The sequence below is a fragment of the Sapajus apella genome, unplaced genomic scaffold, assembly GCF_009761245.1.
Source record: "Sapajus apella isolate SASKATOON/1434 unplaced genomic scaffold, GSC_monkey_1.0 scaffold7, whole genome shotgun sequence".
NCBI lineage: Eukaryota > Metazoa > Chordata > Mammalia > Primates > Cebidae > Sapajus > Sapajus apella.
In genome coordinates, this window is record NW_022436947.1 from 45780384 (window position 1) to 45804961 (window position 24578).

Genomic DNA, 24578 nt, shown 5'->3' on the forward strand with positions numbered 1-24578 from the left:
AGGCAGTGGGAAAGATTAATCACATGAAACTAAGCAGGGTGCCTTATACTAAAAGTTATTTTATTAGGATGTCCACATGGTTTCCAAGTATTTATATTTTCTTAATTTCAAGTATTCAATAAGAATTAAGAGGCTGACACTTTTATCAATCACTTGATTTTAAGTGAGAAGGTTATTTATTCTATTTTTTCCCCACTATATAATAGACATGCAGGCTGAAGCACTAGACAGAAATGTCTTATTCAGCCATAGAGTAAGTTAATAGAGCTGGAATCAGAAGGTCATTCTGATTTATAAAAGTAGTTCTGCTTAAACTCAATATCACACAAGCAAATGTAGACTCCTCATGTATGAAAACTCTCCTTTTAGACTTCCTTAGAGAAAGGGAAATAACAAAGCTCTTTTTATGTTGGGCAAAGAGGGTGTTTAAATATTCTACTGAAAATTATTATATGAACACTTATAAACTCATTTAGATTAGTTGTTTTCATGATATAAATGCTCAAAAATAAGGGCATAGTATTGTGGATTTCAAGTAATCTGAGTATTTTTTATAATTACAAGCACAATTTTCATGTTAAATATGAAAAAAATTAAAAAATACATTACCATTACAATGTAGAAGAAAAAAAAGATTCTCATATATATAAATCTAGAATTATTTTACATTATGACTTAAACCTCAATCCTAAGGTGTCCCAGTTCTAGTTTAACAATTTATCTTTAAGTTTTATTCAATATTCTCTTTTAAATAATTCTGGTTACTTTTTGGTTCAATAACTCAAAGAGTAAAGTTTTTAAATAAATGTGGAGACCTAAATTTTATTTTTGCAAGGTGAAATAAAATAATCTTAAATTAGTCAATAAAAATATGGAGTTACCTTAGGTAGGCTATGAAACTTATATATCGTTTTGATACATCATTTTTTTTCATTTGTTAAACCCATGAGAAAAGTCCCTTTTTATCCACCAATATACTTAGAATATTTTTTTACATTAAACAGTTCTGTTAAAATATAAAATATTTTACATAAAATGCAAATGTAAATTGGTTTAGACAGTAAATGTTCAAGTACTATACTGATTTTGCCTGTAAAACTTTAAGTGGAAGTTTAGCTAATAGGTTTATGTTGGGGTTCATTTAATGATCATCACTTTTTATTCCTAATACAATAATTGTTGGGACATTTTATATAAAAATCGAATACCCATATATACCAGTTTCAAGAGAAAAAATTTATTTAAATTAATTGTATAAAATGATTATTATTTCAAAATGAAAATAAACTAAAGATAAATTTTGATAATTGTTTAAAAATGGGTCAACATATGTTCTGTACTTTCTTTTATCTGGATTCTTTGTTAAAGCTTAGCTTTGCTGGAACTCATTAGAAATATGATTAAAAAGCATGGGAAACAATGTGTAAAACAGAAATTGTTTTAATTGATGCTATTTACAACCAAAAGGTAAATAATATGAATAAGAATATTAATACTCTTCATTTGTTTACCCCTATGATTGTAATGTGAATACCTCAAGAATGACAGGCAGTGAGCTTACCTGCAACATTTACAGGTAAAGCAATGTTAATCTGAGATCCTATTTTACAAATTTGACAATGTAGCACGAAAAATGAGGTGCTAGCTCAAGATGCAAACATTTTCAATGGTGACCAAGAATCATTTAGACAACTGTAGGCATCTCCAAGCTATAAAGCAGTTGGAAACTGGAGACTACAAAGTTTTTCCTTCCCCTTTGGGAAAGACATTTCTTCTGAGACACTTCAACCATAAGTCCTACAACCCCCAGAAGTGAAAAGTAGTTGCAAGGGAAGGGACTTTGAAGGAACTTCATGAAGCATTTACTGTTGAATATGCTTTTCATGTGACACTGTAGACTAGTATCTAAAGGATGAGAGATTGACAAACTGCAATAAAAACAGAAGACAGGCTTGATAGCGGCATTGGTATCAGCCCACACTTTGAGTGTGTCCAGAGACAAAGCACATAATGGCTTTCCATGGAACAGATATAAACCATGCGTAAAACACAAAAAAATGTCAGGGGGATGTCATGAGGTCACTTTATGCCCTGTTCAAGAGGGTTGAGTGAAAAGATTTCAGAAGCTAACACCTGGCAGTACTGCAATCTGTCTCAGGATAAAGTATGAGAACATACCAGTCAGAAAAGAAATGCACTCACCCAGTGAACTGCAAGAGAAAGAACTCCAGAAACAGGAAATTACAAATACTCATAAACGTGCCTATAGAAGAAAAGTAAACTCTATATGTCTGACAAGGCCAGAAAGTTGAGAAGTGACATTCCTCTGACAATGTCAGTGGAGAAGACATTTCTCCAATCCCCTCTCTTTCTTCTTCTGATTCAGCTCTGGGGGCTGTCATACACTGTGTCTAAAAGGTCCAGGGAGGGGAAGGAGCACTAGGTAGGGGTCACAGAGAAGAAACCTATGAGCATGCCTTTGCTGTAGGACTCTCCCTGACGCTGCAGCCCCATGCGGGGACAGGCAGATGGAGCAGCAGTTCAATTGTAAATGAGGTTGGAAGTTTTATTACATTAGATTAGACCTTTGAACTTCTAGGTAGTAGCTGTTGGTACTAACTAAAAGTGACCTTGAAAGTAATGGGGCCTGCTGGAGTTATCAAAGAGGCCCAAGGGAAGAACTGGCTCTACAGGATAGATTGAAAGGGATTGTAGAAGGTAAAATAAAGTTGTACTATTACACTTCATGAATTGGCATTCCAATTACTGTTGGATTTGTGTATAAAGTAAATAATAATTGCAGTCTCAGAGTTAGCTTCTTTCTTTCTTTTGAGACAGAATCTCGCTCTGTTACCCAGGCTGAAGTACAGCAGCATGATCTTGGCTCACTGCAACCTCCACCTCCCAAGTTCAAGTGATTCTCCTGCATCAGATCCCTGAGTAGCTGGAATTACAGGTGTCCACCATCAAGCCTGGCTAATTTTTTTTTTTTTTTTTTTTTTGAGAGGGGGGCATTCTGTCACTCAGGCTTGAGTGCATTAACTCAGCTCACGGCAACCTCTGCCTCCTGGGTTCAAGTGATTCTCCTGCCTCAGCCTCTCAAGTAGCTGGGATTACAGGCATCTGCCACCACACCCAGCTAATTTTTGTATTTTTAGTAGAGATGGTGTTTCACTAGATAGGCCAGGCTGGTCTTGAACTCCTGACCTTGTGATCCGCCTGCCACGGCCTCCCAGAGTGCTGGGATTACAGGCATGAGCCACCGTGCCCCGCCTAATTTTTGCATTTTTAATATTGATGGGGTTTCACCATGTTGGTCAGGCTGACCTGAGGTGATCCACCTGCCTTGGCCTCCCAAAGAGCTGGGATTACATGTGTGAGCCACTATGCCCGGCCAGAGTAAGCTTATTCCTTATTAGTCCACTTGCCTGTCCCTACAGTCCAAAGGAATAAAGGAGAAGGAAGGAAGGAAGGAAGGAAGGAAGGGAGGGAGGGAGGGAGGGAGGGAAGAAAGGAGGGAGGAAGAAAGGAAGGAGGGAGGGAGAAGGACAAAGAGAGAGAGAAAGAAAGAGAGAGAAAGAGGGAGGAAAAAAAGAAAGGGAGGAAGAAAGAGAGAGAGAGAGGAAGAGAAAGAGAGAGAGAGGAAAGAAAGAAGAAAGACAAAAAGCCAACAAACGAATGCTTCAATAATATAGATACAAAAGAAGTGCTCAGCTTGGTAAGTCATAGGTCATTCTCTTCGTGACCCTTTGCTTGCATCCTGGTTTAGAGACTCATTCCATCCCTGCAGGTTTGAACTGCTTCCAAAATAAGTAATATTTTCATATGGAAGGATCCCAACAATTCATTAACTCAGAAGTCCAACTAAGTAACATAACCAAACAAAGAGTATTGGATATTTTTTTACCATCAACTATGACTCCATTAAAAAAAAAAAAAAAAGAGTGAGAGAGAGGGAGGGGGAGACTTTCAGCTTGTATACATTATTCCTGAAGTTTACATAGAGAGGGCTCTGGATTTTTTATGAATTATTTCTAGAACTACTTCAGGCTCGCTGAAGTAGAGAATGCTGACTTGTAGTCAAACTGACAGATATCATAGTTTCAAATCATTTGTTTAGAAACCACAGGTCCTTAAACCATATTGTACAAATGTCAGCCACATTCATTATTTTGATGTCTACACTGAACAGGCTTCTAATGCATCACTTATAAATAAATGATAAATAGACATAAATGTCTATTCACAGTTGGCCACCTTTCTGAAGGACTATTAAAGTTCTTTTTTTATATATTTCCTCTGACTCAAGAGATGGACTAGGGTGCTAAGGGCTAGAGCAGGAAAATTCAGCTCCCTTAATTTAAACTATGAGAAATCTACATATAATCCCTCTTGGACTTTTGGCTAAGATCAAGTGAGAAATCTACATACAGAATAGCAGACTTTTTTCTGCTCCATTTCTCAAATATATTTTTCCCAATTTGAACTAAACATCAAGAAAACAACAAACCCCAAGTTCCAAATTTCAATGCAAACATTTTAAATTAACCAGTTAACATTAATCCAAATTTTACTCATCCATCTTGTACTAGTTCAAAACCATGAACAAAATGTAATTGTTTTCCTCTCTGTCGATTCCTACCATATGTGATCTGTCTCATTATTTTGTACATTTAAAGATTTTCCAACTGGTCTTGTAACTGTATTATGCTTTGTCTCCCTAACTAGGATTTGAGCAATGTCAAGATCTGAGTTTTATATTCTATTCCAATATTCTTAGTGCCAATAATAGATACTCAATGGATTTTTCTGAACCAAATGAAAAAGAAAAGCTGGCTCAAGTAGAAGGGCAAAAGAAAAAATATTCAAAGTATAGTCACTTATAAAATATTCCAAGTTTTACTTCTATAACATGTATCAGTTGTTTCAGCTGCAGAGACTGACAAAACCAATCAGTAAAAGTGGCATTATTTTATGTATAATTACACTAACATATATATTAAATGATGCTTAAATCATATTTAGCTATTTGATTTTTTAAAAAATATGTTCTCTGTACATCTTTAGTGATTAATACTAAATGCTATGATAATAGAATGACATATTATGCAAGTCTTTGATCTAAGTTATAATCCACTATTTCTCATCAATGTCATCCCCCCAAACAGTCAAAATATTAAAGGGAGAAAACTTGAACGGTATCACCATAATTAAAGAGCTTTGCAGCAGACTAGATTTCATGAAGTTTATATTAAGAATCAGAGAAAACTTTCGCAGAGGCAAATAAAGTCCTTTATAAGCAAGATAATTATTTGTAAGGATTAGCAGATTTTTCAATTTTTACTATGCAAGATGAATAAAATACATCGTTTCAAGGATTTTTACTGTTAATAAATACTTTCCAGTGATATCTCCTGAAAGAAAACACATTCTTCCAGATAATTTTCTTGTAGAACTAGCTAATCTTTATAATTCTTTCGAAATAGGCAATATATACTCTTCTTTTTGTTTGGCTGAGTAAATTTTTAAGTTTCTTTTGGGTTACCTGTGTTAAATTAAAAAAGAAAAAGAAATCACTCCTCTAAGTCAATAACTTTTCAAAGAAAGTTTTTTTCCTGCTCCTTCTCTGTAAGTGTAGTAATCAAAATGTTTGGTTCCAGAATATTCCTTCTACTTAAAATGTTAGATATAAGCAACTTATAGTTACCCTCCTTCCCTTGCAAGTTTGAGAGTTGAAATTAATGTATTTCTGGCCAATGGGATGAAAGAGAGGGTTTCGCAAAAGTTTTTCTTGCTCCTAAAAAGAGAGATATAAGTGATGATCTATTTTTCCACTTATATTTCTTTGTCAGGATGTGACCCATGAAAACTGTGGCAGCCATCTTGCTACCAACCTAAAGATAATGCCAACCTCAAGAATGGCAGACAGAGAAGAGCTGCGTCCTTGATAACATGATTAGGCACATGATATTTTCATTTTTGTAGTCATATATGTTCAGAGTTAATGAACATATATAACATACTTTTTAAAATCAAATTTAGGTGTCTTTTATTCTACTAGCTATCTATTCTATGCTAATTGATAAAAGTAATACAGCGGTTTCTTAAAAAAAGGAAAACAAAATCATAAATTAAAAAAAAAATAAACACACTACTTAGTATCTTTTATATATACGACACTGCAGTGTGCTAAAAGAGAATTAGAAGTCCATGAAAAATTATCCCCTTATTGAAGGAATGTATAATTTGGATGAAGACATATTGATACAAATGAATACTGATAACACTATCAGCTAGGACATCTGACATTGGTATAAATATATAAAATGCTCTACTAAACATGAAGAGCACTTAAACTTCCCAAGGGTGAGGTGAAGCCTTTGAGAGCAAAAGGAGACAAGAGTATAATTCAATAAATTCTTTCAAGAATAAAGAGGAGTGAAATGAGCAAGAAAGTGAAATCCAGGAAGTTTTAGGCACAGAACTTGATAGTAAATTCTTTATTTTTAAAAGAATTAGCAGTATGCTTTGAGTAAAGGAGAAAGAGAGGGGTTGGGGGTGAGAAGCAGAAAACAGTGCATGTGAGAGAACAATGAAGAATAGTTAACAGTGAGACTGGAAACAGGGTGGAAATGGGCTAGGAAGAGCCTTAGAAGTCAATGCTAAGAAGCCTGGAGTTCATTCAAGTTCATAGGAAAAATTGCCAGAGTTGTACAAGTGAGTGAGACACATTCAGACTTTTAATTTTGTGACGATAACTTTCATGGTTGTGGTGAAGAGATTAGATAGGAGAAAAGGATAAATGGAGTTAAAATGGTATTATCACTCACACTAGAAAAATATATTGAAATGTTTGCCACATTATCAGCTTGGCCTGTCAGCTGCGGCTTTTGCTGGGACTGTGTCACAGCTCAGTTCTCCCTTTGCCTAACACTGCTTCCTAGTTTTCCTCCCACTGGGCTGATTCCAAGAATGCTCTCTTACAAGCTAATATTCATCTCAGAGTTGGCTTCTGGGGAAACTCAACCTACAACAAAAGTGTTAGAAGTGGTAAGTACAATTCTAATCCATATCCTTCTCTCGCAATGTGATGACTTCTGGGTGGTTCTGATTGGTCCATTTTGATCTAGTGTTGGGGAAAGAGACTGTCAAATAAACGCGCATCATCCTTCCAGAGCCTGTCCCAGAGAAGGAGTCCACGAGGCATTCCCTAGTTGAAGAGAGGCCTTAGGAACCAACTTTGGAATCATTAAACTTTGGAAAAGTTAAGTTGTGAAGTGTCACATCCTTGCAATGTGTGCTTATACCTCCTTTTAAGTCTAAGTCCCTGTAGAAATAATCCTTGCCGGGCCCGGTGGCTCACGCCTTTGGGAGCACTTCGGAAGCACTTTGGGAGGCCGAGGCGGGTGGATCACAAGGCCAGGAGGTCTAGACATTCCTGGCTAACACAGTGAAACCCTGTCCCTACTAAAAATACAAAAAATTAGCCAGGCGTGGTGGCACACGCCTGTAGTCTCAGCTACTCAAAAGTCTGAGGCAGGAGAATTGCTTGAACCTGGGAGGCAGAAGTTGCAGTGAGCAGAGATGCACCACTGCACTCCACCCTGGGCCACAGAGCCAGACTCCGTCAAAAACAAACAAACAAACAGTTCTTCCCAAAAATTTTTTCACAAAAGACAAAAACAAATTCATAATCTCATCCATATTCTTTAAATGCCAGAGAATTTGAAAAACAAAGAAACAAAAAATAACTCAATCTACTTAATTTTTATTTTCTAGATAGTGGAAATGTTCCCAAACAATCCAGATAATCTTGACTTTCTTTCTCAGCAATTATTTATTTGTCAAATATTTACTAATTATATACCTGCACTATTCACTCTAGTAGACTCAAAATCTAGTCTGAAAAAGATTAAAAATCGTAAAAAGGTATTATGAAATAATTATTACAAAATTCATTTTGTGAATGATTTTGCTATAATTTCTTGTGATTCTACACTGAAAGCCCATGGCAAATATAAATGATAATGGCCTTTTTATCAATAGACACAGCCTTGTTTGTAGAAAGCCTCCAAGTACACATGTATTGTAAATTTTACTAACTTTAATGGACTATTTTCTACAGATTTTTTTTTTTTTTTTAATTCCAAGGGGAGAAAAATCCCAACCAATTACTGATAATTCAATTATGTGCTGTAGATTGCTTTAACTCTGAAGAGTACAAAGGATACCCTTCAGCCCTTCTGAGTCCCAACGTATGTGGTTTCCTCTACAGAAGAGGTTGGATCTTTGCCAAGGGGCGCTGAGCCAATGCAAACCAAGTGGGTCTAAACACGGCTACAATACTACATTTTGACACTTATTTGCTACTGTCGAGTATCTTTAGCACTGGAGTGATTTATATAAATTGGAATGGTAGATACCTATATAACATAAATTATTACCTTTGCATACATAATCCCCTTATGAATTATACATTTTATAGAGATATAAAGAAATATCAGTCATGTAGATAATATCTAATTTTATAATGTATTCAAATAACTATTTTAATAATATAAGATAAATTTATATTTCATAAAAATTTACTTTTTAAAATAATTAGCACATTTCATGCATGGAACATAGCCAAAGAAAGATTTCCTTAAAATAGTCACAGCAGGAAGTTATGCTATAAGAATTTATTTTAAGCAATGATCTAATACACTCAGTTCAGATAAAGGGACTTTTTCTTCCAATCCCTGAAGGCAGAGAACAGAACAAGAACAAATTCCCTTAAAAGTATGAATTGCTTTTTACTAGTATACTAAAACTGAGACATATTAGGAAAAAATGCCTTTTAAGCTATGTAGCATCTCTTAAAATTGCAAAGTTAACTAAGATTTTTTTTCCTTGGCCACTTTCATAGAACACGTTATCCCCTGCTAAGATATTAACTCAAAATTAAGATTTTACTTGATGCCATCGATTGGCTCTTACTAGGAGTATGAGTACTTTTAAAAGGAATTCCTGAAGAAAAAATACAGTCTTAAGAAAAAATGGAATAGAGCTATAATGTTAGAATGGAGGACAAACGTTCAAATTCTAGTATATAATCAACTGCTTACTTTATCTTACTCTAAACAATATCCAGGCTACGAGATAACAAACTTTTTTAAAGATAGTTATGAGTTTCTTACTGTGTTCGGATTAACAGAAGTCAAAAACAATTGCTAGCAGTATTTTAACCCTCACTTTTTCTTCTAAAAACACAGGTTACATGAAATGTATACATACACGTTTGCAGAAATTATTTCTTAAGTTTGAGCATTTATAAGAAATAACTCCTTTTCCTGTGGTAGGCCTTAAAAATGTGTGAAAAAATGACTTAAAAGTTAGTTGATTTAAACCCAAATACCATTGTTCTATTTCATGAATTAATTCAGTAATGTTAACACATATGAAGATAAATGTTTGCAGACTAAAGCCCTGAGAACAGATAATTCTATAATAATGGAGCAACCGATATTTGGCTTGTAAATCTCACAATTAGAGGGTTAAAGTGGTCATTGTAGATAAATACTGTATTTAGCTTCAAAGTCCAGGGTTCCAGGATGGCCTATAAACAATTCTCTTTGAACAAGAAGAACTCAATATTAGCAACTATTGGCTTTAACCCTTGCAATTGCTCCTAGTCTTTTTTTTCTCAATACTTCTGAAAAAGATGGGTTAAAAAGACAATAGAAGATGCTTCGTAGATACAGAATAGATCTGATACTATGTCTTCCTATCAGTCATGCAGTTTCTGCCAGTGTGAGCATCTATCTCTGCTTGCATAGTTATTGATGTTTGCTAAAGTACTAGTTAATAGATAATATCTAAAGTGTGGCACCCTTTCCTCTGGGTTTCATACTGGTAGTTGAAAATGTAGGACATGGTAGTAATTGCCTTTTGAATTTAAAATTACTAGTGTATATTTCTTTTTCATGGTGAAATTGTCTTAATGAACCCATAGTTGGGGTATTATTTATCTTTACTAGCTGACAGTGATTGACTTATAGGAGAAAACCGTTCAGATGTGAAATGAGAGTGCAAAAAAAGCAGTAATGTTATTTGTTACTATAGCCACATTATCAGTTGAAAGTATGCTTATTTGTGAACTGAAAGTTAATAAAATTTAATTTTACAATTGTTATAGATAAAAATATTCATTCTTGATGTATATAACTTATTTGTCATTTCTTCAATCCAAAACTTTGCATTTCCATTACATAGCCTAGGGCATATCAACTAATTTTGATGTTTTTCATTTATACTTTCAAAGCTTTTATTATAGTTATTCACTCTTAATAAAGAACATGCATATGTACTTAAATCCATAAAAATCCAGAATGTGTATCAGAGGCAATATATTCCTTAAGTATGTTACTTTTTGACATGTACATGATATACTGAATTTAACACTGAGTCACGTAAAACAAAGCGAAGCTAAGTAGGAGAACAGAGATGAAAGTAAATGAATATAATCAAATGTATACATAAATATACTCACCTTCTTAAAATTTTTGTTTATGTCAACCAGACTGAGTAGAAAGATGTGATCTTTGGCTCCCAAGAGCAGCCTGCCTCTCTCCTCATCTAGCAGAAGAGTTTGAAAATCCAGTCCTTCTGATGAACCCAAAAAGGGAATACAGCTATTTGAAAGCAGCAAGTCTATAGAAAGAAAAAAAAAAAAAAGAAGAAAAGAAAAAGGAAAGAAAGAAAGAGAAAGAGAGAAAGAAGGAAGGAAGGGAAGAAAAATAAAGAAAGAAAGAGAAAGAAGGAAGGGGAGAAAGGAAGAAAGAATAAAAGAAAGGAAGGAAGAAGGAAAGGAAGAAAGGAAGGAAGGAAGAGTTATTAATAGGCAAAATATTTACTTGCCTAAATATACATATTGTCCCACTTTGTAAATGAATACATACAGCATAAAAGCACCAATATAACTATATGTAATTACAATTTTCAACATGATTTAGAAATAGATGTAATATATTTGAACTTCAATACAATATTTATGTATGAAAAATACACAGTATCAAAATATAAATATAAAACATGTAAATACACAAAAAATTAAATACAAAATATTTTACAATCGTGTTCACATTCTTATACTTTAGAGCATCTATCTATGTTAATATTATCAAACCTATAAAATTAATCAATGTATACAAAGTAAACATCAAATCAAGTGTGTCAAAAATCTCTTAGCATCTTTCCCCTACATTTTAAAAAATACACTTCATTTTTTGGAGTGGTTTTAGGTTCATAGCAAAACTGAGAGGGAGATACCGAGATTTCCCTTATACCTCTTGCCCCACACATGCACTGCTTCTCCCATTATCAACATCCCCCACCTCAGTGGTACAATTGTTACAATCAATAAACCTACACTGACAAATATTAATTATCCAAACTCCATAGTTTAAGGTTTAATTTTGGTGTTGTGTGTTTTATTGATTTAGACAAAGAAATAATGACAAATATCAACCATTGTAATATCATATAGAGTATGTCCGCTGCCCTAAAAATCGTCTGTGCCCCACCCATTCATCCTTCTCCCCTACTGCTCCCTCTGGCAATCACTAATTTTTCTAGTCTCCAAAGTTTAGTTACAGGATGTAATATATGTAAACATACAGTATGGCACCTTGCAGATTAGCTTCTTTCACTTAGTAATATGCATTTAAGTTTGCTCCATGTTTTCATGACTTGATAGCTGATCCTTTATTAGTGCTGACTAATATTCTATTGTCTGGATGTACCACAGTTTATTTAAACTTTTACCTACTGAAGGACATCTTCGTTGCTTCCAAGTTTTGGCAAGTATGAATAAAGCCGCTGTAAACACCTGTGTGCAGGTTTTTGTGTGGACATAGTGATATGATTTGACTGTGTTCATCCAAATCTTACATTCAATTGTAGCTTCACATGTTGTGGGAGGGACTCCGTGAAAGATAATTGAATCATAAGGGTGGTTTACCCCATACTGTTCTCATGGTAGTGAATAAGTCTCATGATATCTAATGGTTTTATAAGGGGAAATCCCTTTTGCTGGGCTCTCATTTTCTCTTGTCTGCCACCATGTAAGATGTGCATTTTGCCTTCTGCCATGATTGTGAGGCCTCCCAGCCACTTGGAACTGTGAGCCCATTTAACTTCTTTTTCTTTATAAATTACCCAGTCTTGAGTATGTCTTTATCAGCAGTGTGAAAATGGACTAATATGCATAGTTTTCAACTTTTTTGAGTAAATATTATACAAAGGAGAATGATTGCTGGGTCTTCTGTGTAGGTTTGTGAGAAACTGCTAAATTGCTTTCAAACGTCTATACCACTTTGCATTTCCACTAACAATGAATGAGAATTTCTGTTGCTCCATATCTTCATTAGCATTTGGTGATATTAGTGTTTTTGATTTGGGTCATTCCAATCAATGTGTAGCAGTATCTTATTGTTTCAATTTGTATTTGGTTGATGACATATGATATGGAGCACCTTTTCATATGCTTATTTGCCATTTGTATATGTTTCCTGATGAGATGTCTGTTAAGATCTTTTGTCCACTTTTAAAAATTAGGTTGTTTTCTTATCATTGAGTTTTAATAGTTCTTTGTATATTTTGGATAACAGTCTTTCATCAGATATGTCTTTTGCAAATATTATCTCCAGTCTGCAGCCTGTCTTTTGCCCATCTTACTTTTGATAGTATTAGATTTATGCCTGTGTTGGAAGAATTAAAACTTTTCTATTTCATATGTGCAGAAAGATGTAAAGAAAGAACCTGAATCCCAGAAAATGGATTCTGAAAGAGATATGACCCTGAACCAATAATCCAGTAGTGATATCAAAAATTTAAAGCTAGAATGGATCTTGAAATCAAATCAATGCAAATCCATAATTATATAAATGAATCCATTTAATCTTTTTGAGGTGAAATCGCATGCCCTAAAATCACAAAACTATGTAGCCACAAAGCTGATAATTGAATAAGAATCCACAGTTTTCTGTTTTGTTTTGTTTTGACACTTCTCTTTAGGTCCCAGTTCTTTGTTTTATTTATAATTGTGATATGCACAGACCCTTGTAAGTTATCCAAATCCTTTCACTAGGTTCTACCTCAAGTACTTTCAATATTATCTTATTTTTTTAAGTCCTAGAATACTGAATGCTGATAGGGTAATAAGATTCATCACCTTATTAAAGCCCATTATATACTATCAGACTTTCAACCAATTCATTATTTAAAACTAGCTCATTATTAATTGATGAGAAAGATAAAAAGAGATACTTTCTAGGAAATGGGCAACAAGATAATTCTAAAAAGTATCATGACAGTTTTAATCTCTGTAAAAAGGATATTTCAGTCCCTTAAATATAATGGCTATCTATTCCATCGATCAACAATGGGCTTTATTATTATTAAATATTTTTTAGCATTTTCTCTCTTTTTTCCTACTTTATAATGGTTAAATGTTATTTCCCTTAGTTTCTAAGCTGGGTTTTGTCTTAGTTTTTACAAAGCAAAAGGCAATATGTTGAAGAAATCATGATATCCGAAATCTCCAATGAGCGTGGCTTTACTGAACAGAAATGTCTTATTAACATTAATGGATCATGCTTTGTGCATATTGGATAGAAGTCTGAAATTGATACTAATTATTTATTAGGTCAAATATAACCTTAATCATTTTTCAGACCAGAGACCCAATGGTGTCATTTTTAGCAGTTCATATTGCAGGGATCATATCCAACAAACATGCCATACTGAGTGTAAAGTAGAACTGAGAAGAATGGAACCAAGACAAAAGCTAAACAAATATAATCAAAAGCCTTAACAAGAAAATACATTTCACAGAAACCTTAATTCAATCAGGCAATTCTGTGTCTTCCATACAATTTCCCTTATTTAACAAAGACTGAAATTGGCAAAATCAAAAGTACGTAATATCATTCCCGGGAGTTTATTTTGATCCAACTAGTAGAGGAAGTAGTTTATATAATCTAAATCCTTATTGTTTCAAGTGCCTATGAATAATATTCAATTATTTTTAAACTTGCATTACACTGTTAATTACAAAATGAAATATTACTTTTCATAATGAGTAAGAGTATGAGCTTTAGGTCAAGGCCACCAGGGCATTATCCTGGCCTCATAACTCATTGGCTGTGTAATCTAGAATGAGTCACTTAACCTCTCTTTGCCTCAGTTTTCTGATCTATAAAGTGAGGATAAAAACAGAAACAATGTAATAAGCATGTTGGTGTGAGGAATAAATGAGTTAATATGTGATCAGCATTATGAACAGTGTCTGGCACATAGTAAGTGCTATGTAGCTATCAGCCATTATAGTGACAATGATGTATTTTCAAAAGTCTATACAAAATGTATAAGAAGGAAATCATGATATTTCTCAACTCATCTCTTGATGATTCAAATAGGTAATTTATATAAAATTCTTAGAACCATGCCTGGTAGATAGGAAAAGTCAGTAAATATTATTTTGAGTATGATTATTAAATTCTGCCTTGGGCCAAATAAGATATATTTAAAAAGCATATATCTTATATTCCATTAAATCAGAATTAGTAAGATGAGACACCATTTCTGCATTTTTCATGACGGAATAATATTAATATGCTATTAAATCCACAAATATTGATAAGCATTTAGTGTGTGTTAAGTGTTGAGTATGATGTTAAGGTTGAGGTATTAGTGAGCCTTGTTTGCAAGGGGCTCAGAGATCAGTGTGGGAACAAATATGTATATAAAACACAACATCTGTGAAATAAATTCTAATACAAGTATATATGTTAATTCATTAAAATAAATAATTATACATCACCTTCTAAAAGGAGGTGATATTTGATCACAGCCTTGAAAGACAGATATAATTTCGAGAAGAAACATAAAGAAAAATTTGTTCCAGGTAGAATGACACTAGGCTGGCTGTACAGGGCACATGTTACCTTAGGTTACACGTACATACTACACTTTTAATATGTCTCCTACCCTAGAGAGTGACCTCCGTCAGGGTAAAGACCATGTTATCTTTGAATTTCCAGCACCTAGCTCATAATCTGAGACAAATTCAGTGCTTAATAAATATTTGTAGAACTGAAAAAATTTGCTGTGCTGAAAAATAGGAAATACATGGGTGGAAAGAAGTGAGACTAGACATAAAGCCAGCATCTAGATGATTACAGGCTAAGCCGGCAAGCTGAAGAATTTGGTTATAATGTAGATGATTGGAAGCTACTAAAATGTTTTATTCAGAAAAGTGGCAAAAACCATAGCTGAGTGTTACAAAGATAAGTCTGGCTAAAGTATTCAACACGGATGAGAATGGGGAAAGGTGAGGTCAGGAACACTATCCAGAAGGCTCTGAAACATGGTGAGTCCCTGATTATGGCAATGAGAGGAAGAAGATGGTTAAGAGCTGTGTATGTCATTTTTTGTCTTTAGTTACACAGTGAGAAAAGAAATATACAGTTGACAGTCATTTGCTGCATTTTCTTTCATCATAACCAATTCTATGGGATTTAGTTTGAAACCAACTTGACAAGAAAAAACAGCTGAAAAAATAGTGACTAACCTGGGGTATTATCATTTCCAAATGATTTAATATTGCCCTGTGACAATGCTAGCAGTAAAACGATTAAACATCCTTCAACAATTCGTTGTAGCCAAATTAAATAATCACACTTAGGCATTATATATGAAAATTTCTTAGGCTGACGCACACATTATGAAAAGACTTTGGGACAGGGATTGGAACAGGTTCTTTTCCAATCAGCTTATCTTTCTTGCATTTCTGCCAAATCAAGCAAAGTCATTTCTGTTTCCACAGGATTATCAACCAAAACAAAACAAAACAAAATAGTAACTTTAGAGCCTGTATCTTAACACAAGAAGTTAAGGCTCTCCCTGGATGTCGTAAATCAGAAATGGGTGCTGATTCTGCTGGGTTCAAACTCATCAAAGTTGAAGATTAATAATTTGACAATATACTTCAGCGCTTTAAAAAAAATTATCCTAAACTGAAAATTCTTGGGCATGTGATTTTTGAGACTGTCCATACTTTTAAAGCTTTTTGGATAGGAACTTTGTTTTTTATTATTTCCCTTGTGTAAAAGGGTGAGTGTGTTGCTTCACACGTGCCATTGAGAGGAGACCAGCTCTGTGCTTGGTTAAACAGCCCCACCCTTCTGCGGGATGTCAGCAGCACTTACCTCAATGTCCTAAATGACTCCTTTGTTCTACCTCCCTAAACCTTTGACCTAAACCACCGTAATTCTTTCTTCTCACTGTTCTATTTAGCAGTACATTCTCCTATTACCTTGTTCCCAGTGTGTAATCTTAATTACCCAGATGTTCAAATTCCCACTTTTGTGCTAGCAACACTCTCTTGGAAAAATCTATAATCTCATTATTTCTAAAATTAATGAAGCAAGAACATGATTTTTCATTTATCTACTTGTTTAAATATAGAAACCATTGCATATTATGGATTATGATGGACAGATGACACAGAGAAGATGTTCTTCAGCCATTATCACTAAACCACCATGGGACAATGGAATGGTTCTGAGGATCCAATTTCCTATAAACAACATGAAATTTTCACATTTGTATGTATGTCTACAGTTTTTAAAGAGTTTCTGCACTTGTCTTTATTAACACCTCTTGATGTCTTACCAGAAGTCACAGGTAAAATTATGTTTTCCACATGTAGTTGATAATCATATCTAAAATAATTTCTCATTGCCAGTGAAACAAAGTGAGTCACTACCCTCCTAAAATGTGATATTTGCAGGCTAATGTCACACCTAAGAACACCAGGTATCTGCACGTGCTGGGAAGACACTGATTACAAGTTTGACACACTCCTGTCCTCATGGAACTCACAGCTTAGTGGAGAGGAAATACTCATCCACAACAAAAATGAAAATACACTTGTGACGAAAGACAACCATAGTAGTAGCCATTAAATATCTTTAATAGTAAAATGGAAATATCTTTTTTATCTTTATTTCCTTTAGCAAGCCTAATAATACTAACTCAGTTTTCTCATCTCTAAGTGTAGGTAGACAAAACAAATGAGTTCTATGGCATTAAAATCTTATTAATTTTGGTAAAATTAGGTGTATGTCAAATAACAAACTATCATTCACCTGTTTTTCTTTTTGAGACAGAGTCTCACTCTATTGCCCAGGCTGGAGTGCAGTGGTGTGATCTCAGCTCACTGTAATCTCTCTTTCCTGGGTTCAAACGATTCTCCTGCCTCATTCTCTCAAGTAGCTGGGACTAAACGTGTGTGCCACCACACCTGGCTAAATTTTGTATTTTTGGTAGAGATGGGTTTTTGTCATGTTGGCCAGGCTGTTCTCGAACTCCTGTCCTCAAGTGATCCACCCGCCCTGACCTCTCAAAGTGCTGGGATTACAGGCGTGAGCCACCACACGCAGCCTCACCTATTTCCTCCTGATTGCTGCCCTGGTTCCTAGGAGCAGGTAGTGTCTAACCTTTGGGAAGAACAGAAATGCAGTATAAAGCAATTAGAGTTAAAGAATTATCTTACCAGTACCTCTGTTTGACTCATATGTTACCAATTCGGTGAAGTGCAGAATGGTTAAGCAGGCTTCAGATTATCGACTTACTCTCAGTGGTGGAGCCCAAAAACAATGAATCTCCTAATTGACAGCCACATGCTCCCCTATTTGAGGGGAAGGCTAAGGATTAGGTAATCTCTGCTCTTATTTGAAATACTTTTGTTCTAAAAATAATTCTTTGTATCTCCCTTTTAGTGTCCCTTAATACAATTGTTCATTCAGCCTGAAGAAACATTTGACCCGATGGTCTATATTCTTCCGCTTCACCCCAGAAAGGAAGGGAGTGGTGAATCATATTGAATCTAATGAATTTAGGATTAAGCAACACAGACTTCCTCAGTATTTGAATGTTAAATGAGCAGGATACTATAACCTTGAAATCTTGCATTTATTGCCAGAGTTCCCGAACTGGGTGGAGCTGTCAGTTTCTCTCACGAGAAGACTACATAGCTAAAAAAATAAATAAATTAATTTTAACTGGAAGGTTTTTTTTAAACAAATAAGGAAAGCAATATTATGAAAGACAGAAATTAATGGGAGTAAAAAGAAAATCAGCTTTGGAGAAACTTAAATTCCAATCTAAGGAGTAAAATTCCTCAGCAGAGAAACTTTACAATTAAAAATAGATACAGATCAAAATATAGTCAGCTTTCCCTGCCATCTCAGGATATCCAGCACAAATTCTTACCCTAAGCACTTTTCTTTTTCCTTCAGGAAATAGCAGTTTTATCAGTAGGTCTATTCTCAGGTTTCTTTAGTATAGTCAGATCTCCGATATATTCTCTACAAAGCTGTCTAAGTAAAGAAGTTTCTCTTTAAGCCTTTCAGCATCCTTTCTACTTCTGCCTTCCCCCTAAATTCAGCATTTCTCCCCTGACCTCTAAAGTCTCAGGACTTTTTATGCTGACCTAGTATCACAGGATCACTTCTGTGGAGTGCCTTCAAAGTTTCTTCCCATAAAATTCCAGAAATACTACATCTTTTTGTCCAAGGCAAGGCACAGATTCTCCCTTATATTTAACACTGGGAAAATTAACTCATCATAACTTGGCATCAGCTGACTTCCAACATGTGTTCTGAGGCTTCAGATCATATGAAAACATTCTGATTATCAAGATAATTCATAATTCATCTCTACCAACACAAAAATACCAATGCTTCTCTGCTGTGTTCATTTAGTCTCCAAAGCTATTCGTTCAAAGCATATAAAGAAAAAATATTAAACCTAGAAGCCCTACAAAAAGTACTTCAAAATTGCATGTGTACATTATGTTATCATTACACTCTCTTAGAAATCATTATGCTATTCACAGTAACCATTATCTTCTTGCAAATGCAAGTTTAAGTCAAAAAGAACAAAAATCAAATTCTCTTGCTCTTCTGTGATGGAACGTTAGAAATCATTCTGTTCCTTAGGTCTTAGAACACTATCTAGGTCAATAATAAATCAGATGATGTCACATAGGGAAACATAAATTAGAAATCAATTAAGCCTATTGTATCATAGGGTCTGTGTTCTTGCCAAGACAGGATGTGGAGTGGGAGTGTGGCAATTATACACAGTCACATTTCTGACACATCCATACTTTTAATTCACATTTTGTTCTTATTTGGACAGATTTCAATAGTGGATGTTTTATATAATCCATTATTTTGAGATTTATGACTTAAGGAGTAATTTTTACTTTGAATGAGTCCTTTTAAATTTTCAAAAGCTTTGCTGTGATCTTTTTTCTTATTGACCTGTAATAAAGGTTAGCGTTATAAATATCTAGTACATTTCCAGAAAAGCAATGTTACAATAGAATAAACCTCCTGATAAAAAGTTGAGAGTATCATTCTGAGCAAGATTGATACTACTTTGACAATTGTTTTCGTAGCTTCCTTCAAGGTATTCAGAATTTTCCCTTCTTCAAGTTTTAAATAATATTTAAAATTAAACACCATGTCACAAGTATTTCGTATTTGTTTCAATCAAGTATGTAAATTTAATGTAAAATACCTGAGAAGGTCTTAATACAACATGTATTACTGACTCTAAATAATGGACAAATATGACAACATGACAAGAGCAAGTAATTCCTGAAGCTAAGATCACTACAAATTAAGGAATAAAGCAAAAAGTTACGTGTGTGATATAAAACAGATAACGTTATTTTATAATAATATTGTTTTATAAAATTAATTCTATTAAAGTATACATATATTTAAAAAATGCTAAAAGGCATATGTGAAACTTTTAATTCTGACCAAAGTCACAGTTGAGATATCTCATGCCAGGTGTATTAGTCCGTTCTCACGCTGCTATGAAGAAATACTTGAGACTGGGTAATTTATAAAGAAAAACTAGTTTAATTGACTCACAGCTTTGCATGGCTGGTAGGCCTCAGGAAATTTATAATTATGGTGGAAACCCCCTCTTCACAGGGCAGCAGGATGGAGAATGAGTGCAAGCAGGGGAAATGCCAGATGCTTATAAAACCATCAGATCTCATGACAACTCACTCACTATTAGGAGAACAGCATGGGGGAAACTGACCCATGATTCAAATAACTCCCAACAGGACCCTCACAGGACAAGTGGGGATTGTGAGATTTGGGTGGGGACACAGTCAAACCATATCACTATTTGTATTTCCAAGCCTTTGAATGTACCTTCTGTTTTTCTTGGAAGCTGTTCAAATCATATCCTCTCTCTTGCTATTATGAAATTTAAAATAATTTGCCAGAATACTCACAAACACACACACACACACACACACACACACACACACACACACACACACAGTTGATCATACTGGGCAGTGAATGTGACATTTTATCTAAAATTGATTTTTCATAGATTCAGGAAAATTTCAGTTTGGCTTTTGACCTAGAACAAATAAACGTCAATCATCTGTGAGATTTTTCTCTGGATGAAAGTTCTTTAATCACTTGCCCAAGGAGTATTATGCTGATAGAGATGGCAGAGAATTTGCATCAGAACTTGCACATATATGTTCAAGACGGAGATTTAAAAATAGCAAAGAATATTGTTCTCCTTAATTTCAGGTAGTTTTTAGTGGGTATAAGCAATGAAATAATGCATTCCATTTATACATCATTTCCCTTTCATAGTTCCTCTCTCATAAAATGTTAGTTCTCTGCTGATGACTTCAAAATAGACACGTACAACTCCGTCATCTCTCCCAAGTGTTCCAATTTAGAATTTGCCACAGCCTGCTAGGTATTGTCAATTTTTCCTCCAATCATCTGATCTCATTGATATGAATGACTTCAATGAGATGATCTAGACCCAGTCTCAATATTTCTGAATTACTTTTACTTTTTCTTCCTTACTCTTCTTTATCCCATTTACATAATCCATCTCTCTAAGTCTGTTTAACTTCCCTCACACAACATGCAGCTAAATTTAAAGCCTTAAAGGTTCTATCAAGCAAATTTTTTATTCTCCCTTCTTGAATATTTATTCCCTTTGACAGCCATATTACTACTTCTCTAAATTACCCTAACACATTCATAAATTGTCTTTTGCTACACTGCCTCTCCCACCGATCTCTCCCACCTGATGCTCTTATTTCATTTTCCCCAATCACAATTAAATTAGGTCACTGTCACGATAAAAATTCTCCAATACCAACATATGCTTCATCTAATAAATTTTAAATTTCCTCCAATGCTCAAAGTTCAATGTAATATCCAAACTCTCCTAAATTCTTTTAAACATTTGGCTTTATTTATACTATGGCTGTTATTTTGTGGATACATTTTGTCCCTTAAAAACACTGGAAGCCCTTGAAGATAAGAGCACTGTTTACAATAGCAAAGACCTGGAACCAACCCAAATGCCCATCGACGATAGACTGGATAGGGAAAATGTGGCACATATACACCATGGAATATTATGCAGCCATCAGAAACGATGAGTTTGGGTCCTTTGTAGGGACATGGATGAACCTGGAAACCATCATTCTCAGCAAACTGACAGAAGAGCAGAAGATCAAACACCGCATGTTCTCACTCATAGGCGGGTGTTAAACAATGAGAACACATGGACACAGGGAGGGGAGCACTACACACTGGGGTCAGTTGGGGGGAAATAGGGGAGGGAGGGTTGGGGGTGGGAAGCTGGGGAGAGATAGCAAGGGGAGAAATGCCAGATGTAGGTGATGGGGAGGAAGGCAGCAAATCACACTGCCACGTGTGTTCCTATGCAACAATTTTGCATGTTCTTCACATGTACCCCAAAATGTAAAATGCAATAAAATAAATGGGAAAAAAAAAAGAATAGTATCTAAATCATTGCTGTATTTCAACACCACTTCTTAGAGATAAGTCTAATAAAGTTTTAACTAACAATATTTTAAATTAATGATTCTTGTTTGCATTGGTATATCTACCTTCTATCTAAATCAGGATTTATTACAGTCTTATTAATAATTTAGAGAAGTTAATGTGCTATTTAGAGACTCAATTTTGTAATAATGTTTTGCAGTCACAAGGGGTTCTTTTTGTTATCTCTATATGCTCACATGTATGGTGGGATCTCTAGAGCATTACTTTTCAGGATGTAACATGCATTCTAGGATTTTTGTTAAAATACAGATATTTTTATTTAGAGGTCAGGAAGCATGTCTGAGATTCTGCATTTCAAACAAGCTTTCGGATTTTGCCGATACTACTGCAGCTTGAACCATACCTGGGGTAGAAAGGTTTAAAACACACTGTGGCCCTATTATTCTTGGCTTGCCTGCATTAGAGAACTGAATTCCTTCATTCTTCCTCACTCTAGTGTTTCTCTCAAACCTTTACCTCATGGTGTGCGTTAATTTATGCAAGGTGGCCAAAGTATTTTTTCTTTCCTTTTACAATTCTAAATTGGTCAAGTGTGTATATCCCTAACTAGCTTATTCCTTAATTGCTAGAAGTGATAAATGACCTGCTTAAACCAATGATATATACGCTTTTTCCCCCTCAGCTTTTTTCATACAAAGAAGTGAAGTACATTAATTTAATAAGCATTTACTTGGAAAAAAGGTGCCAAGATGAGGATCCATTGTAGACTTTCATTTCAGACATCTTTGCTGTTATCAGTGGTAGCAAAATTTCTACCCAAGATGCTTAACTACAATTATATTTTTAAAGACCTTAAATTTTCTTTATATGTGATTTCAATTAATTTAAAAATGTATATGGTCTGTCTTTGAAATCTGTCACAACCTCCATTTTGTGGTTCATAACATCTGAGGAACTTTCCCATTCATTATTTAATTTGATCGCCAAGAAGAACTTTATTTCCAAACAAGAAAACCTAGACTCAGAAAGACAATTATTCTAATGGTGCATACACAGTTCGTGTACAGGAAGAGCTCCATCCTATCTTTATATTCTAATTCTAAGCCCCGTCATCCATTATAGCTATATTTTATATTTTAATGTTTAGCATTACTTAGATAGACAAGACTACTTTTCAAAAGATCTCTACTTATATTTCCACTGAATATTCCAACAGACCAGTTCATTTCTATTGCTTCTTCCACTTCACTATTCCATCGGGATTACTGAAATATTTATCTTAATTTCCAAATTATATCTGGCTCACTGTGGCTTTAGTCAAATAAACCCCTTAATGATCTTTATAAGTAAAAACCACTTTTGTTCTAATTTATGCCTCTTTTGAATTAGTAGGATTAAAGCAGTATGTTTAAAGGATTCTTACAAAAATGTAAATTGTATAGTACTAGTTCTTAAGAAACGAGAGAAGTGTTTGTCAAATCTTCAGTTCAAAAAAGACCCAATGACATTATTTTTATACTGTAACTGAATTTATATTTATACACATGTACTGAAAAGTCTCACTGTGAAAATGCCTTAAATAAAGCTCCAGAAATTAGTGCCAGATTTAGGGAAGTTGAATTATGACATGAGAAGTTGTACATAAACTTTTATCTCCTCAATAATTTATAGCATAGTAAACCAATTGCATACAAGATCTATTCAAAAAGAGTATTTTTCACCAAAAGATAGTTGATTGGACTTCATCTCAGCCAAACATGCCTTTAGATAAACTGTGTCATTTCTAAAGTTATTCCCACATTTATGCAAAAACAAATACACAATCAAAGTTCCTCAAAGCCCAGCTCTCTTTTACCTGCTAGGAGTTCATATATGATCACTGTAGCCCTTAGTGAGTTTAAGTATCTTCTTAATTCCAGGAAGGCTTCATGTATGTTTGTATGGCAATACTGTATCATATATTACCTTATATTATTGGGTAACTTCCACCACTCTGTGAAGCTCCATAGACCAACACTGTTTAGAACTATGTTCGATATGCAATGTTAAACAGATTTTAATTATTATTAAATAAAGGGGTTGCATACAGGTAAGTTATAGTATTAGTAAAAACAGTATTGAACTAAAAAACAGTGAGCATAGATCCAAATATCAGTGTTTCTTTTTAATTATCTACTTATGTGACCCTAGGGTTATTATTTAATCTTTCTGGGTTTTTGTTTTCAAATATTTGTATATTAATCTTCTAAACATATATAGTGCCTACAGCCCGTATCATTATATCACACTTAAACATATTCCTTCTTGAACTCTTATGTTTAACCTAGCTTCCCTTCTAGACAACAGTTGCAACTGATATATATATATATATAATGCAAAATAAGCCAATTTTATTAATACATGTTCTAAATATACCATTTTTAGAAAAAATAATCTCATCAATACTTTATTCGATACATAGAAACATGTAGATGATCTGCATGTCTCCTGTATCATCAATTATTCTTCTCCTAGATTATTTCAATTAAAAGATAAATATGTTGTTATTTCTTGGATCTAAAAGAGTCTCTTGATTTCTTTGCTCCTCCAGCTAATGCCTATGTGGCAATTATCAAAAATATCCTTAAGAGAATTATCTATAGTCAATGTCTC

The 24578-nt window shown here is 34.3% G+C and overlaps 1 protein-coding gene across 3 annotated transcripts in view; it reads right to left on the bottom strand.

Annotated features, from left to right (window-relative positions):
* Positions 1 to 24578, bottom strand: part of SEMA3D (semaphorin 3D) — a 201416-nt gene that overhangs the window by 95850 nt on the left and 80988 nt on the right. For all 3 annotated transcript variants that reach the window (XM_032276475.1, XM_032276474.1, XM_032276473.1), the window contains one exon: positions 10532 to 10692. In XM_032276475.1, the coding sequence (XP_032132366.1) occupies positions 10532 to 10692 (161 nt within the window). The remainder of the gene's footprint in view (positions 1 to 10531; positions 10693 to 24578) is intronic.